Raw genomic sequence first — 16,952 nt, forward strand, 5'->3', positions numbered from 1 at the left:
AAGAGATTTATTTTTGTTTTCAATTGATATGTAAAGGCTAATTAACAAAAGAAAACCACAACAATATGAAATGATTTATCTTGGTCTATTTTTTTTAATATCACAAAACCCACCTGGGGTGCGTAGACTTTTAATTTAGCCGACCCTCCCTGAAGATAGAAGTTTGATTTGTGCCTCGGTGACACACTGAAGCCTGGGTTCAACAGTGAGCCATTATCTGCGTTTTAACCTTCACGTGTTAAAGGCGCCCAAATGCAGATAGCTCTGTTGCTTGAATTATGGCTTTATTATCAGCTGCTGCAGAAATGGCTCAGGATAAGATCGCTCTGTGGTGCTTTAATGAAAACCAATTGATTTGCTCTCTTGAAGACGAAAAAAGGCAAAGGCCACGAGTCAATTTTTGTGCTTTTTCCGAGGTGCACTTTGGAGCCTTGTAGGCTTTCCCAAGGTGACCTGCAGATATGCAGAAAATCAAGGTTGTTATTACTTTGCCACCCTGTAGGATTGCGTGTCAGCTAAGGGAACATTGGATCAGTTGAATACATTCCAACCATCAACGCTGTAATATATTATATTTTTCATCTAGCTATGTGGTTTTGCAGCATCACTTTTTCAATAAAGGCCAAAACCAAACACAAGTGAATGCCTCGTGGTGTCGAGGATAAAAGAGCAGAAGAAAAGCAACAGAGACAGACTTAATTGTCTCCAAGCTGCAGCATGAAAGACACGTTGAAAACAGCAGGGCCTAAATTGCTTTTTCTCTCGTGTAGCTCCCTCCCCGGTAACATCTGTCCAAGCGAAGAACATCACAAGACACACCATCTCGCTGGTGTGGCAACCTCCAGAACGAGCCAATGGGGTGATCCTTGAGTACGAGGTCAAGTACTACGAAAAGGTAAGTCGTTGAAAAGTCGGCACGTTGCCCAGTATTGTTTTCCGTTATTTTCTCTTGTCTTATTCCATTTTTTAATTTCCTGCAGGACCAAAATGAAAAAAGCTACAGGATCATCAAAACCTCATCCAGAAACGCAGACATCAAGGGCCTCACGCCCCTCACCTCTTATGTGTTCCACGTGCGTGCACGCACAGCGGCCGGCTACGGTGAATGCAGTGGCCCCTTTGAGTTCATGACAAACTCCAGTGAGTCGAGCCACATATGACTTGCTCTTTTCAAGAATGTGACTTTTTTTTTTCATGGCCAAAGCACCTTTGCAAAATCCTGCAATGATAGCATCTTTTAAGAATGACTTTTTCAGAGGGCCATTTATCAAAATAGATGTTGTGTGTAAAAGATAAATGATTTCAGTACTGCAGCACCTGACTTGCATCTTTGGGGAGTCTTAGTAGGCATACAAATACAGGTTCAACCTTTATGAATTTTTGAAGAATTATATAATTTGATTTCTTTCAGCGGGCTCAAAATGTCATAAGCTAAGACGAGTGATACATCACACTTCGGTGAAAAACAATTTCAGGTCCAGAAATTTTGAACGATAGCAAATGCTGATGTTTTGGGAGGTGAAAAGTATCCATAACAATTCTTGATCGAGCCACGCAAGAAAATAGGGAACAAACCGAAAGCCGCATTATGGCGTGAACGGTTTCCAGAACTGATCGAAGGACCAGGTGTCTCCTTTGTGATGCAGATCCCAACAGCGGTGCATGATAATGACACGGACGAGCACACAACCAAATGGGCTGTCATTGTCTTTCAATGAGGGCCAACAGGAGTTGACTTTATGGTTGAATCGTAAAACAAAGTGACGTGTGCATATGCGTGGGTGTATACAGAGAGTTTGGAAGATATCTAGAGGGTGCATGAGGGGTCAATGTCCGACATAGAATATATTGCTCTTTTTTGACTCGTTATTTCATTCTTCCCTCTCTTAGCGCCAGCTCCCATAATTGGTGATGGAACAAACTCGACAGTGTTACTGGTGTCTGTGGTCGGCAGCGTGGTGCTCCTTCTTCTCCTCATCAGCGCATTTGTCATCAGCCGAAGGTGAGCTTCATCCCTCCGGCTCTTTTATTCTCTGTCAGTCTGTGTGATGAGCGATGTCTTGCTTAGCACCAGGAAAAGTAGCTGTCAGAAAGCCAAGCAGGAAAGCTATTGCGCCATATTCACGCGTGATGAGTGATGGCTGCCCACATCGGAGACGTGATTGACAGCTCTGACAGCTGAAGAGATGCAATCAACGACCCCGCGATCCCTTTCCTCTGCATCCATCCTCACTTCTTATCCTTTCTCCTCTACTTATCCCGTAGCGACTCCAATCTGGGCCGCTGGTTATTGTCTCCTGCTGTGCCTTGCTTACCGGCGTGAAGAAAATGAGAGAAAGGCAAACGGTTTCAGAAAAGGAAGAGGGAGGATCACAGTGGACATTGAATTAAGCAAGAAATGAAAAGTAGCAGGCAAAATTGAAACAGGGGCAGACAGAGAGGCATCAGGTGGATTTACGGTGACCCAATCATAGGGTGTTAACCAGCGAGCAGGACAAAGCTCCGTCACACAGATGGGATTACATGCAGATGGGGCTGCTTCACTTCAGGGTCTTAACCACGCTCTGTGTGTATGTACCTGTATGTGTGTGTGTGTGTGTGTGTGTGTGTGTGTGTCTGCACATGTGCAAATTTGGTGCCATTAATAGGTTTTGACATTATAAATTGGTGTGCACTTTACTTTCACTTGCTAATTGGAATGTGAACGTTTTTATGTCACACCAAATATTTGTTCCTATAGGTTCATGGCAATAAATTGGATCGGTTGTGTACATTTGTTGGCTGTCCTGTATTTCCATGTGATTGTCTCGCTTTACAACCAAGCAGGTGGTTGCCTTTGCCTTCTTTATCCAGTGTGCCTGTGATGAACACAGTCATTGTGTTGCTGCGGCCATGCGCTGATTGTGGGGAGGGACTGCAATCATGTTGCTGTTAACCCTCATTACGCAACTGCAGAGGAGGACAATGTCTCACACATGTGGTCACAGACATCAGACCATCAAGATAATCCTGAGGGATTTGAGCATATTATCCTATAAAATTGATTTCCAGCTAGAATTCCCTCCTCAGTCGTCTTCAAGTTTCTGTTTTAGCCCGCAGAGGGAGGAGATATTGTAAATGACAAAACTGTAAAAATACATCACACAACAAGAAAACCCCAATTTAAGGGACATCATGTGTTTAATTTTGCCTTTCGGATATTTTTTTTTTTTTTTTTTTTTTTTAGCATGACACGTAACCAACTGTCCTGGTGTTTTTATCTCTCCCCAGAAGGAGTAAGTACAGCAAAGCCAAGCAGGAGTCAGATGAAGAGAAGCATTTACATCAAGGTAATTTCAAGTGCATACTAATTCTGTTATTGAGGAACATTGGTGTTTTTGGGGATGTGCATGCATTATAAACCACAACTGGAGCCCATAAATGAGAAGGACGGTAAAAACAATTTGGAAACCTGCCTTACTCTAAAAAGCTCATCATCAAGCCATTAGCATTGGTACTGATGTCCCACAAATGTTTTAAGTTAATGAGCTCTGTCTTTCTCAGTCAGCCATAGTGACATTAGCAGCATTAGTGTAAATCTAGGTATTGGGGGACAGAGAGGAGCGTGGATAAGTGTGGTCTAGCCTGCAGCAAAAGAAAAATCAAAGAAGAGATGAAGAGTTCTTTCCAGACTGAATTTTTGATTTTCTTTCAAAAGGAGTGAGAACATACGTTGACCCCTTTACCTATGAAGACCCAAACCAAGCTGTACGCGAGTTTGCCAAAGAGATTGATGCATCCTGTATCAAGATTGAGAAAGTAATTGGTGTCGGTAAGTGGAAAATATTTTTAAACTATTCATCTCTCACCAATTCACATTACGTGTATTTCTTTGCTGACATATTGCCGAGAAAGACTATTTGGATGGAATTTTGTTATTTTTTTTATTTTCATGCAAATCGTGACTTTCTTCAAGAGAAAACCTTTTTTTCCCTAATCTTAATTTATTGTCTGTCTTTGAGCATGAAATTAGAAGCAAAATATGTTGTGCTGTATTTTCCACACTAAAAGGCGCATTGGATGATGAGGCACACCTTCAATGACTGGCTTATTTTGTTTGTTTTTTTTTTACATCTTGGACGCACCGCACTATAAGATGCAATCTGCAAGGCGTCCACTAGATGGAGCTACGATTAAGGAAATGCCAACAGAACTGTAGCAACGCCACTCGCCACTCGAGTGAAGCGTACCTCTGCAGTCCATAATCCGTTGGTGTATACTGTGCGCACGTGAGCGCGAGCACGTACGCACGTGGTTCAACCAATCAGCGCCGACGCAACCCACGTCACAGATCAAAGATCTTTGAACAAACGACAACAGCTAAGATAGCTTAGCTGTTGAGGGGCGTTGTTACAGAACGATCAAATGTCAGTGAAACTTATTTAATAAAACAGCGAGGCAGTTGACTTAACCTTTAGCAAGTTATAACATTGACTCGTTAACATTCAACTCTCTTGCCGCTGCTCTATTTCTGTGTTCAACTGCGTAACCCGATCGCCTTAAGTTTGAACTCTGCGTTGTTAGCACGTGTCTAGCAATGAGCCATTTTGGGGTTGACATATTACCGTACACAAGGCGCATCGGATTTTAAGGCTCACTCTGAGCTTTTAAGAAAATGGAAGGCTTTTAGGTGTCCCTTTTAGTGCGGAAAATACGGTACGACTCTACAGCTGAAGAAAAGTCATCCAATGACAAAACAATAAAGAGAAAGATCAATATCCATTTCTTGTCCCTCTCTCTCACCGCACAACCGGCTGCATGAAGGGAGCAAGCAGGGAGTAGAGACCTTGATCAATGTTTAAAGAGGACCCCTTCCAACATACACATAAAAAAACAAACACTGGCACTTTAAACTGAGCTACGTTTGTTTCAGGGGAGTTTGGTGAGGTCTGCAGTGGCCGTTTGAAAATGCCCGGCAAGAGAGAGATCTGTGTGGCCATAAAGACGCTAAAGGCCGGATACACCGACCAGCAAAGGAGGGACTTCTTGGCTGAGGCCAGCATTATGGGCCAATTTGACCATCCCAACATCATCCACCTGGAAGGTGTAGTCACTAAATGTATGTGATTATTTTTCTTTCCTGCTGCTGTTCAAAGTCACAAATCAGTCATTAATAACCTTGACTTACAGGATCCCAATTATTCAGAACTTCCTCAAACACACAAATGTGTGCACGTGTTTAATATGTGCAATACACTGTATATTTAATACACTAAAAAGGACGTATCCATCTCTATCACACCCCAACCCTCCCAGAACCACCCACACCCACCCCATAAAAATGTAACAATAAATCATTCCAGCCTACATTGTGGGTGATATTGGTGGAAGGTTGATTCAGACAAATGTTTTCTTTGAGTGATAGTATTCCCATATGGAAGGACTTTGCTTTGGATTGTTTCAGAAGGTTGTAGGATATGTAAACGATTCTATTTATGTAATTAATTGAACATGACTAGACTCATGTGTGAGTTGGTAGCAGTATGTGCTGATTCTGTCTGAAGTACATCCGTAAAACTGCAGCATCCCACCAATTCCAATGACGTTGGGAAATGATGTTAAACATAAACAAAAACAGAAAGCAACAATTTGCAAATCATGTTCAACCTTTATTTAATTGAATACACGACAAAGACAAGATATTAAATGTTCTGTGGTTTTTAGCAAAACATCAATAACTTTGAATTTTATGGCTGCATATGTTTCTCCAAAACCTGTGTGTACCTTTCAGCATTAATGGTGAATTCACACATTTATAAGTTAACCACTAACAAAGCCCCATGCCATCACAGATGCTGGCTTTTGAACATATTGAATGGTTCTTTTCCCCTATGGCCCAGAGGACACGATGTCCACAAATTCCAAAAGCAATTTGAAATGTGGACTCGTCAGACCACAGAACACTTTTCCACTTGCCATCAGTCCCTCATAGATGAGCTCGGTTCCAGAGAGGCCGGTGGCATTGCTCCGTGTCATTGATAAACCTTTGCTTTGCATAGTAGAGTTTGAAGTTGCACTTAAGGATGTAGTGCCAAACTGCCAAACCCCTACTGAAGTGTTCCCGAGCCCATGTGGTCCTTTACACGGGGATGTCAGTTTCTGATGCAGTGCCTCCTGAGGGATCAAAGGCCTCAAGCATTCAATGTCGATTGAATTGAATCTCCAGATTCTGTAACCTTTTAATGACATTATGGAGTTTTAGATGCTGAAATCCCGAAATTCCTTGGAGGTGTACATTGAGGAACATTGTCCTTTAACTCATTCACTCCCAAAGACGTTTTTAAACGTCTTTTCAGACTTGGTCTACAATTGGCTGGTACTGAATGAGTTAACTGTTCGATTATTTTCTCAAGCAGTTGTTCACAAAGAAATGAATCTTGCCCCATTTTTCTTGGTGAATGTCTGAGCAATTTAGGGAAACTCCTTTTATACCCAAACATAGCATCCACCTGTTCCGAGTTAGCCTGTTCACCTAATGGATGTTCCAAACAGGTGTTTGACCAGCATTCCTCAACTTCCTGTCTTTTTTGCAATTTAATAATTATCTGCTAAAAACAATGAGGTTTGTCTGTTTGAACATTAAATATATTGTATTTTGAGTGCATTAAATGAAATACAGGTTGAAAATGATTTGCAAATCAGTTTTATTCAATTTTTATTTATGTTTAACACAATGTCCCAACTGCACTGGAAAAGGGGTTTGTATTTCACAGTCAGGCTGTCATCGGGTGGCCTTTTTCCAGATGGACGGGCTACGTCGTCAGTGGGAAGGTTAAGGGGAAATAAACCAAGGTGGGCAAATGGTGAGGTGCGGGGGGGTGGGGTGGGGGTGCTAATGGCCCAGGAACAGTCCCTGTAGTGCGGCACTGGGCTCATTAATCATGGTGTCAGTTCTAAATGTGTTTGGGGTTAGGGAGTGATACCCTATCCCTGCTCTATCTGCTGCCGCACGGTCACAAAATCCTGGTCACATCTCCCTCCCTCTGCCCTTGGTGTTATCTTCTTTATGCCCCCCCCCCCCCCCCCCCCGCAAGCTTCGCTCTACCATTTACTCCTTGTCCCAGTTCTGTTTGGCAGGACTGAGGTGCTTGTGTGTTTGTGTAAATCTCTTGTCAACACGTCTGTGCACTTTGCGTTCTATGCATGTGTTCGGGAGGGCCAATAGCTGTTGGCCAGCCTCAGCTGTGGTTAGACGGATGAAGTGCCTTAATGTGTCATGACATAGCAGCAGCCTGGTCCTATCTCTGCTCGATAACACCGTCTCTGACCCTTTTACACACACAAGACAAGACAGACCGGCCTGAAAGTGAACAGCGGCTCTGGCAGAATTACTTATCTGTTCCAACACCTATCACCCCTTATATGACCCCTCAGACCTCAACGAGAAGCCGTGAGAAAGGCACAGGAAATGCAGATGGAAGGATGGGCGCAAGGAAAAGAAATCTGAGACAAGCCATGGATGGTGCAAATAGAGATGCAGAGAGGAAAAGACAGCCGGGTGTTTAGAAGGTGATGGATTGAAGGAGCTACAGAGGACAACAGCGGGAATGACAACAGAAGAAAAAAAAAAAAAAACAGAGAGGCCAAGAAAGCGAATGAACCAGAAGTTGAAAATGATAAAGCATTTGAGGGTTAGATGAGGGAGACAGATGAACCGTGCCGCAGTGATAGCCGCCAACATGAAAGGCTGATGTGCCTTAGCAAGAAGGACATCTGATAACTAACTCGCCTCCTTCCACTCTGCCTTCTGAGAACACAACTCAAGATTTGGGCAGATGAGTCCTTCACTTCACATCTATTTTTAAAAAAGCCATTATTTGAATTGCCCTCTCCTCTCTCTTTCAATAAAGTTAAAAGGAATTGTTAATGTGGCATGAACTTGTTGGCATGTCCAACAGAGTCAGTTAAGGCGTATTAATTATGAATACACCTCGAAGGTCTTCTAAAATACATAATTTTAGAAAATCCTCTTCACTGAGGACTGACGGAGTGCAATTGGATGCCTTCAGCCTTAAATCCAGTCCCCATTAAAATGTCTAATCTACATAAAGCAAGCCTCTAAATTAAAGAACGATGAGTTATTAAAAGCGTGTCTTTGTGTTTGAGTGGGCCTCTGAGGAGCGTTTGTCTTTTGAGTTCCCAATATTGTCCCTTTGTTGCCTGATTCCCCCTACCCGCTTTCATTGGCAGGTGATAATCAGCCGTCTTTCGAGAGTCCCTGCCTAGGGTTCATTGCCAAAGGCGGCGGGGCGTATTCAGTAAACACGGAATTAGCATGCAAATAAGCCGTGAGGAATAGGGCGGGGCTGAAAAGGCGAGAGTTTTGGGTCGCAGGTCAGATGCTCTTCAGACTGGATTGGGGAGCTGTCAATCACTGGTGCCTCGAGGGCAGAGGTGCTCAACAAAGGGAACAAAGATGGCTGACAGACAGGGCCCCCGCTCTCCCCCAGCTTTAAATCCACTTCCTCTTTTGGGGGCATCGTCCGAGCGCCCCATGATTAATGGCGTGCCAGTCACACAGCGGGTGAAGGGGTGAATGACAGCCCCTTGGCAAGGCGAGCAGCCTTGCTGTGGAGGGGAACGTCACCTCTAGGATCTCAGTTGCCAGCGGCTCAGCTCTCTCCAACTCCGAGTTCTCTACAAGAATGCATGAGAGATTTTGCATTTCAAGCAAAAGCCTTAACTCAGCACTTCTCATTGCAATCGGCCTTGAACTTGAAATTTATTGTATGAACACTTCTGTCATGGGTCGACAGTTGAGGATAAAAACAAGCCATCGGTACTCTTTCTTCTGTTCGTGTCTTGCTCCTCCTGACTGAACCCCCCCCCACCCCACATCCATTGGGAAAAAAAACAAACAGAGACCCACCAGGGAACAGCCACCCTACCCGTCGCATGTCTCGCTCAGATAAAGACACAGATGCTCCCCAAAGAGAAGAGTGGCCATGATAGAGGGATGAGGTGAAAAAGACCAAAGAGGAATGGGAGGGGTCAAGGGAATGATTCAGCGTATGGGAAGGAGATGGAAATATGCAACACAGACGATGGTGACAGATGTGTCAGAAGTTGCTCAGGGGAAAGATCTCCAAGGAACAGTAAGGGGCATAAATCGTGAGTCGAATAGACTCTGGCTGGGTGATTGTGATGAGATCTCACATAACATATCTAAAGTCTGTCATATTTGCAGGAAGACCAGATGGGCGCGTCGTCTAGTTTTGTTTCGGACGAGATGCCTTTGCTTGTGCAACTAAAGAAAGAGGATGTCTGGGCAACCGTTACATTGAGCTCATTAAATCACTGTGGGACAGAGAGAGATGGCCAAACACACACACGCACGCACACACACACACACACACACACACTTAAATTCCACTGAGACTGCTGGGCTGTCATGTGCATCATTTAGCTCTATAATCATCTGTCTTTCATTCTCTCTCTCTCTCTCTCTCTCCCTCTCTCTCTCTCTATGTCTTTCTCTCTCTTTCTCTCTAGGTAAGCCAGTGATGATTATCACAGAGTACATGGAAAACAGATCGCTGGATGCATTCCTGAGGGTCAGTCATGCGTTTCTGTGTGCGTGTGTGTGTGTGTGTGTGAGTGTGTGTGTGTGTGTGTGAGTGTGTGTGCGTGTGTGTGTGTGTGTGTGTGTGTGTGTGTGTGCGTGTGTGTGTGTGTGCGTGTGTGTGTGTGTGTGTGTGTGTGTGTGTGTGTGTGTGTGTGTGTGTGTGTGTGTGTGTGTGTGTGTGTGAGTGAATGAGAAATAGAGAGAGAGCTACACCTGTAGTATACTGATCCCATCTTATCACTTTAATGTCATCCACCCAAATTACAAGCACTTGTTCACAAACATTCATTCTAATCTTTATCCCTCCTCCTTTATCGACTTCGCATCTTTGCGACAAGAATTTGACTCAGGTTTCACTTCTGTGTCGGTAAGGTTCACTAAACTTGAAGCTTTGGAGGATCTTTATTAGCATCAAGCATCCTGCCTAAAGTCTCGAGCAGGGGTCACCAACCTTTTTGAAACAAAGAGCTACTTCTTGTGTCTGCAAGAGCACAGATGTCTCGTTCAACCGACGAAATTTGTAGCAAATGCTCAACCCATATAGAACGGTAAAAAGTCACATGCGTTTGTTGAATGCATTTCACAAAAGACATCTGTTTTCTAATGGTAACGCAGTTGACTTGATCAACAACTTGTTTCTCATGTGTGCAGAAGAATGACGGCCACTTCACTGTGATCCAGCTTGTCGGCATCCTACGTGGTATCGCATCAGGCATGAAGTACCTGTCAGACATGAGCTACGTCCACCGTGATCTTGCAGCTCGCAACATCCTGGTCAACTGCAACTTGGTTTGCAAAGTGTCCGACTTTGGCATGTCTCGTGTGCTGGAGGACGACCCTGAGGCTGCATACACTACCAGGGTGAGTGTGTGGGCATGTGTGGGAGGTGACAGTAACTGACGACGTGTCATTGCTATTGTGCGATTTGTCAGCCTTGATTTATCAGGTCATTTTTTGGATCAATATAGGGAGGGAAGATCCCTATCCGCTGGACGGCTCCTGAGGCCATCGCTTACAGGAAGTTCACTTCATCCAGTGATGTGTGGAGCTACGGCATCGTCATGTGGGAGGTGATGTCATATGGCGAGCGGCCATATTGGGACATGAGTAACCAAGATGTAAGTCACAATGACATACGCTCACTGCTATTTTAATATGTGGTGTACTCGTGTTGAACAGTCGCAACATTGAATGATCAAATGAACCCCAATCGTTCGGAATATTGTCATTCAAACATGGTGGCTTGAGGTATAGCTTCATTTCTTTTAATAGGTCATCAAAGCCATTGACGAGGGTTATCGGCTGCCCCCACCAATGGACTGTCCCGTGGCTCTCCACCAGCTCATGCTGGACTGCTGGCAGAGAGAGAGGGCAGAGCGACCAAAGTTTGGCCAGATTGTCAACATGTTGGATAAGCTGATTCGAAACCCCAACAGTTTGAAGAGAACTGGTGGAAACGGTGCGCTCAGGTGAGGAGGGCTCCTAACAGTCGTATGGTCCTGTCAGTAATGACGACTCCAACGGTATTGATCGGCTGACATTATTCTGACTGATGAATTGGTTCATATTGAAGCATATGACAATTCCCCTAGCACATTGCAATGTGAACCTCAATAACAAATGTACGCCATATGACACCAAAGTGAAATGTTCTGCCAAGATCTGGCTGACAATCTATAAATGTCGTCAAAATATCGTAACTTTCCACAGGTTTTATAGCGTGTGTGTTCTGCCCTTTCATCCACAAAAAATATTTGCGAGGTCAAAGGTGACGGGAGTGGAACTGGGCGACTTGTAGCTCACATATCCCAAAGGTGTTTGATGGTCAGGGCTCTCAAAAGTCACCCAACCATGGTTTTATGGGCTTTGGTTGTTTTGGTGAAGTCAATGATTGATGGACTAGGAGGGTGTCTGTACATTTGTAGTAACTGCTTATGATGTGTTAAAAGAAAAATAAAGTAGAAACATCAGGCCAGAGTCGACAGTTTTGTTTCTGTGTCATTTTATTATCGCACGCCATGTAACATAACCCTCCCATTAGTTCCCTTTTTACTAAGTATTAAATGTTTCCACCAGCAACATGTAGCCGATTGCAGCACAAAGAGCCTGGCTAATAGATTCCTCTTCAAATTATCATCAATGCTTCTATACACTCTGGAATTTTGACTGTCTGGAGAACTCCGACGTAGCGCTACGGTTCAAAGTCAAAAACAAATATGACCCGACAGCTTCTACGCTATTACTCTTAAGTGGCTAAAATGTGTCAAGAATGACCTACATGTGTTTACAGACTCGGTGCCGCCCAGTGGATGTCTGTTTGAGTTTAATGAGTGTTTGAGCACACATTCCCATGCTCACCCTATGTTACACAACGAGAGTGGAAGAGGTTCCTTGTGGAGTAATTAGCACAACGGAACTCTATAAATACAGCTTGTAAGGATAAATGACGGAAAGACAAAGTGTGTGTGTGTGTGTGTGTGTGTGTGTGTGTGTGTGTGTGTGTGTGTGTGTGTGTGTGTGTTTTGGTATGTTGATGTTGGTGTTTTGTAGTTGAGCACTTTTGATGGGATGAGTACACACACTAGAGTGAAGAATATTCTGAAAAAGAACCATTCCGCCATTCAAATCGTCGCACCGAACATGATTTTATCGTAGATTTAGCTTGGCTTTTGTTGAGATTCAGACAATGGTGATATGGATTAGCTAAGAAGAGACGGTGGAAAGAAATGTTGCATGCCAAGGTGTGTGATCATGCATTGTTTACAATTATCGCATTAAAGGCAAACATCTGTTTATTTTGCTCAAAATGATAACAAGCTAAATCTAATAAAATAATTATTCTGCACTTTTTAAAATTTTAATTCCTCTCTCCTGACCTCTCGCCACTCATCAGGCCTACCACCACCCTGCTGGAGCCCGGCAGCCCTGAGGGGTCCTCAGCCGTGGGCACAGTAGAGGACTGGCTTCAGGCCATTGGCATGGAGAGATACATCGACAACTTTACAGCCGCCAGCTACACGGCTCCAGAGGCGGTGATCCACATGACGCAAGAGTGAGTAGGACATTTTACTTCTCATTGCGGTGTACTCTGCTTTCAAAAGGATTTTTAAGTGGTTGTTTGTGCACAACCGTTGCGTTCTTAAAGTTACAGTTCTGTAGACATGCAACCATGCGTGCACATGCACACAGACACACATTTGTGGCTTTCTTTTAATCTTAGTGAGGAAGTATTTATGGCATGCATGTATCCGTCTCTGTTATTCCAGTTATTCATCTAATCCCTTAAAATGACAGGATTGGCATTGCCGTGTTGGCATCTGAAATCGCTTATTCAGCAGTTTAACATGTCAGCCCGCTGGAAAACTGCAAAACTCATTCTGAGGACCATTTGTCTGTTCTGTTTTTATTGTTCTGAAGAGTGTGCTTCCTCTCCTTGCAGGGACCTGACTCGCATTGGAATCTCCTCAGCAACACATCAGAGCAAGATCCTGACAAGTGTCCAGGGAATGCTCTCCCAGATGCAACAGATGCAAGGCAGAATGGTTCCTGTCTGAGAGATTCGAAATGGAGAATGAAAAGGGTGCGAAAGGACTTCATTTCCAATGAAGAAAAAAAAAGAAAAAAAACACTACGTTTGATAAGAGACAAACTATGAAGAAATAGTTTACCTCATCTGTGCACTTTAAATTTGGTCTGAAAGAAAAAAAGAAGCAAAAAGTGGGGACAATAGCACTTTTTCAGAAATTCAGACCTTTATTCAGCTTTTTTTTTTTTTTTGGGCGGGGGTGTTATTTTGGAGAAAAAAAGGCATTTGTGGATCGATGGAGGCTGGAAGTGCTTCCAAGAGGCCAATCTGGAGTGCCTTTATTGGATGGAAAAGACAAGCAAGACAGATGGGAAACCTTTTGTGTTATTTTGAGAACTTTCTTTGTGAAATGATACGTAGACCAGATCTTCCTTCTTGTGACTGTGTTTATCATTCATGCATTGCCACCGTGGGACTCGCAGGTTGCTGCAGCCGCCACTGTTCTGTCTCAGCTGAATCTGTTTGATAGCTCATATATAAATTTGAGGATCTCAGCTGTCAGAGAAGTCCAGCTTTGGCTTTGTCAGAAAGATGGTGGTGCGAGGGTGTTTATGGTGATACATGTTCCTTTGGTTCTTTGGTCTATCATGGACTTTTTCTTTTTGTAGCAGTTCTTTGTCCCCCCCCCCCCTCCCCCTCAGGACATTGCAGAGAATGTTTTGTTTTTTTTTGTGGGGGGGGGGGGGGGGGGATCTTCCAGAGCAAATGGCCTGTCTTCCCAAAAATGTTCTCCCTCCCCTCTGACAAACACACAGCCTGGATCATCTCATGTATCTCTGAGAATCAGAGCGCTGGCGGCCGCCGCATCTTGCTACAGGACTTCCTTACCGTTCCTCCCCAGTCTGTGGACAATTGTTTCGCTGGATTTAATAAGGTTTATTCACGCAGCAAGACAAAGGTCCAGATGCCAGGATTTAATCAAAAGGATGTATGCAACAAACCCAATACGGATACGGAGTGAATCACAATCATGAAACTCCACAGAGGATTACTCAAGCTGTTATCGAGGTGAGAATTCGTATTTGTTTTTCCTCCTTTTGCTGTAATTGCAATGTGAAAATCTAATATTGCATACACTGTGTGCACAAATGTATTTGCCCATCTTACATGGACACGAAGAGAAAGTAGAAGAAAAGGGACTTTCCGGTATTTTGAATTATGTACTGTAGATATATAAAATTACACAATATACACTGCCCGGCATAATTATTGGCACCCTAGGTTAAGATGTGCTCTTTAGCTTCGTTATCAATTCATTTCTTGCCTGAAATAATACATGACAAAAATGGGAAGAGGAAAATCCAACCTACGATTCAAGTGCATTTATTCAGTGGGAAAAAAAATTCCAACATTCAGAAATAATTATTTTCCATCAAATCATGTGTGCCGCAATTAGTAGCACCCAGTGATGGTAATAATTTGAACAAGCTTCTTTGGCCAACAAAAAAAGAAAAAAACACCTTATCTACTTCATATTTGACAAGATGGGAGAACACACCATTCCCCTTTGCACAATCTTACGGATTCATCCAGCAACCAGGGTCCTCTCCTCTTTGGCTCACTCGACTGGTTTTCAATGGGGTTGAGGTCTGGGGAATGAGATGGCCAAGGGACCAGCTTCATTTTGTGTGGGGTGGACCATTTCTATAAGTTCAGCATGAGAGTATAAAAATGGAATTTATTTTAAGGCTTAAAGTAACCAGTGGCGCTCCTAATTAGAGAGGGCACCGTATTTATGTCATAATGAAGAACTGTCCAGAGCCCAAAAAATGAGGCTGGAAATGTAAGTAATGTACGTGTATGGCCGCAAATATATGGAATCGATCACAAGGACATCTGGAATGTTTTGAATTTTGACACAACCAGTGGCTTGATTTCTCAAAGGTTGTGATTAGAAATACCGTATCAAGAAATGACACAAACACAAAGACTGATGCGGCCTATCTCTTTCTCTTTTGCTCCCCAGCTGCTGTCGTCCGTCCTCAGGATCCTGTCTCCACTCGCTAGCCCCAAAATTCCTTTCCCTCCCCATTGTCTGACTCCTCTTCCTATGCGCTCCTCTTCTTACAGCAGTCTCTCCTGACACTGAGATGACATTTTTTCTTCCCACCCTGGACTTTGGAACATCCAGCGCTGTACTGGAGTGATTTGAATGATTACGAGCATCGAAAAAGACTATATGAAGAATGTAATATAATCTAGAAAGTCTAGTGGATGCTGGGCTGTTTGTTTTTATTTTTGTTTCAAGATTTATTATTGTTGTTTTCTTCTTTGCTTGCATGTAAAATAAGAGGAGTCTGGTTTGAATGTGTGAATGAATGCGTAAGTGTGTGTGATGTATGGTTTACGTACTTGAGAAACACTAACCTTGTCCATTCACTGGCCACTGTGAAGCCTGTGGGGAAAAAAAAACAACAACAACAACATGCGTTTGCTTGCTAAAGAAAACCTGATGAACAATATGTTGCTCCTGTCTATGTGAGTCGGACTCGAGAACAGTTTTCCCGGAAAGCAACCTGTTTGCGCTTTGGATACAGGATCACCGCCAAGTGTGACTAAAAGCCTCTGACTTCAGTTTGGACTCGTCAAGCTTGTGGTAATAAAACAGTCTCTGGATAAGAGAAGGTCCCATGCCAGTACACAACTATGACAAATAGGACAAGGTGACAAAGAAGGGAAGACTGCTATTTTTCAGTTTGGGTTCCAGAACACATAATACAAATATTGGTATAACCCAGCGGGCTTCGTTTGTTCTATTCCTTTATCTCTTGAAACTCTACTTATGTGAATGTTTTGAACTTAAATAAGTAACACTTCACAAAAACACCTCCGTCCTTAATACAGCGCTGTGGCTCTTTCTTCTTGGCGATGTGTAACATTTGGGTTTTAGTGATTGAAATATAAGGACCTGCTTGGAAATATGCAAGACATGTTGGGAAGCAAACTAGAATGTACTGTAAAAGATTTGTTTTTTCCCTTATACTTCAATGTCTGATGATTTGGAGAAAAAAAATGAAAAATGAACAAAAATAACAGACCACAGATGTTAATGTGTATACCTTCCAATGCCATTAGATTTTGTCATGTCGAATCTAACATTGACTTTTTTTTTCTCTATTTTGATGTGATCATATTTTTGTTTATTTTGTTTGTCAAGGAGACACAGTATAGGTACATGTAAGTTATGACATTTATTTATGTCCTTTTATATCTAGTTTGTAAAATAATAGCCTCAAGTGAACAAAATAAAGGAGTGCCAAAGCGCACTTAATACAGTAGAAACCAACTGATGTACCCGCTGACTCTTAATCATACACACACATCCGTGCACACGATTGCGTTGGGCTACCGCCGGGGTGACAGTTTTAGTTTTGTTCTGGGCCACTGTATAGTTCTGGCCATTAAACCAGTGAAACTATCCAGCCTTCCATCCATCCATTCCGATCCGCTTTATCCTCATAAGGCTCGCAGTGGGTGCTGGAGCCTATCCCGGCTGTCTTCGGACAGTAGGCGGGGGACACTCTGAACCGGATGCCAGCCAATCGCATGCCACACAGAGACGAACAACCATCCCCGCTCACACTCACACGTAGGGAAAATATAACCCTGGAGAAGCCAACCACCTTTTTCTTCTTTGGAAAATGTTGAATTATACATTAAATGACTGCTATATGTTCACTGAACACCAAAATATGTTTTTCCAAATATTTCATGCTTTAATCATAAACCAAATTTGACCATTTCGGATTTAAGGTGTAGCAT

At 43.2% G+C, this 16,952-nt stretch overlaps 1 protein-coding gene across 1 annotated transcript in view; it reads left to right on the top strand.

The window, feature by feature from the left end:
- epha4l (eph receptor A4, like) overlaps window positions 1-16,476 on the top strand; it is a 55,635-nt gene extending 39,159 nt beyond the window's left edge. The window contains exons 6-18 of the mRNA XM_052078859.1: window positions 771-895; window positions 981-1,140; window positions 1,891-2,002; window positions 3,271-3,329; window positions 3,698-3,811; window positions 4,913-5,098; window positions 9,532-9,593; window positions 10,256-10,465; window positions 10,573-10,722; window positions 10,877-11,073; window positions 12,498-12,656; window positions 13,044-14,198; window positions 15,157-16,476. Of these exons, the coding sequence (XP_051934819.1) occupies window positions 771-895; window positions 981-1,140; window positions 1,891-2,002; window positions 3,271-3,329; window positions 3,698-3,811; window positions 4,913-5,098; window positions 9,532-9,593; window positions 10,256-10,465; window positions 10,573-10,722; window positions 10,877-11,073; window positions 12,498-12,656; window positions 13,044-13,158 (1,649 nt within the window). The 3' untranslated portion in view covers window positions 13,159-14,198; window positions 15,157-16,476. The remainder of the gene's footprint in view (window positions 1-770; window positions 896-980; window positions 1,141-1,890; window positions 2,003-3,270; window positions 3,330-3,697; window positions 3,812-4,912; window positions 5,099-9,531; window positions 9,594-10,255; window positions 10,466-10,572; window positions 10,723-10,876; window positions 11,074-12,497; window positions 12,657-13,043; window positions 14,199-15,156) is intronic.
- The last annotated feature ends 476 nt before the right edge of the window (window positions 16,477-16,952 follow it).

The sequence above is a fragment of the Hippocampus zosterae genome, chromosome 10 (genome assembly GCF_025434085.1).
Source record: "Hippocampus zosterae strain Florida chromosome 10, ASM2543408v3, whole genome shotgun sequence".
Taxonomy (NCBI): domain Eukaryota; kingdom Metazoa; phylum Chordata; class Actinopteri; order Syngnathiformes; family Syngnathidae; genus Hippocampus; species Hippocampus zosterae.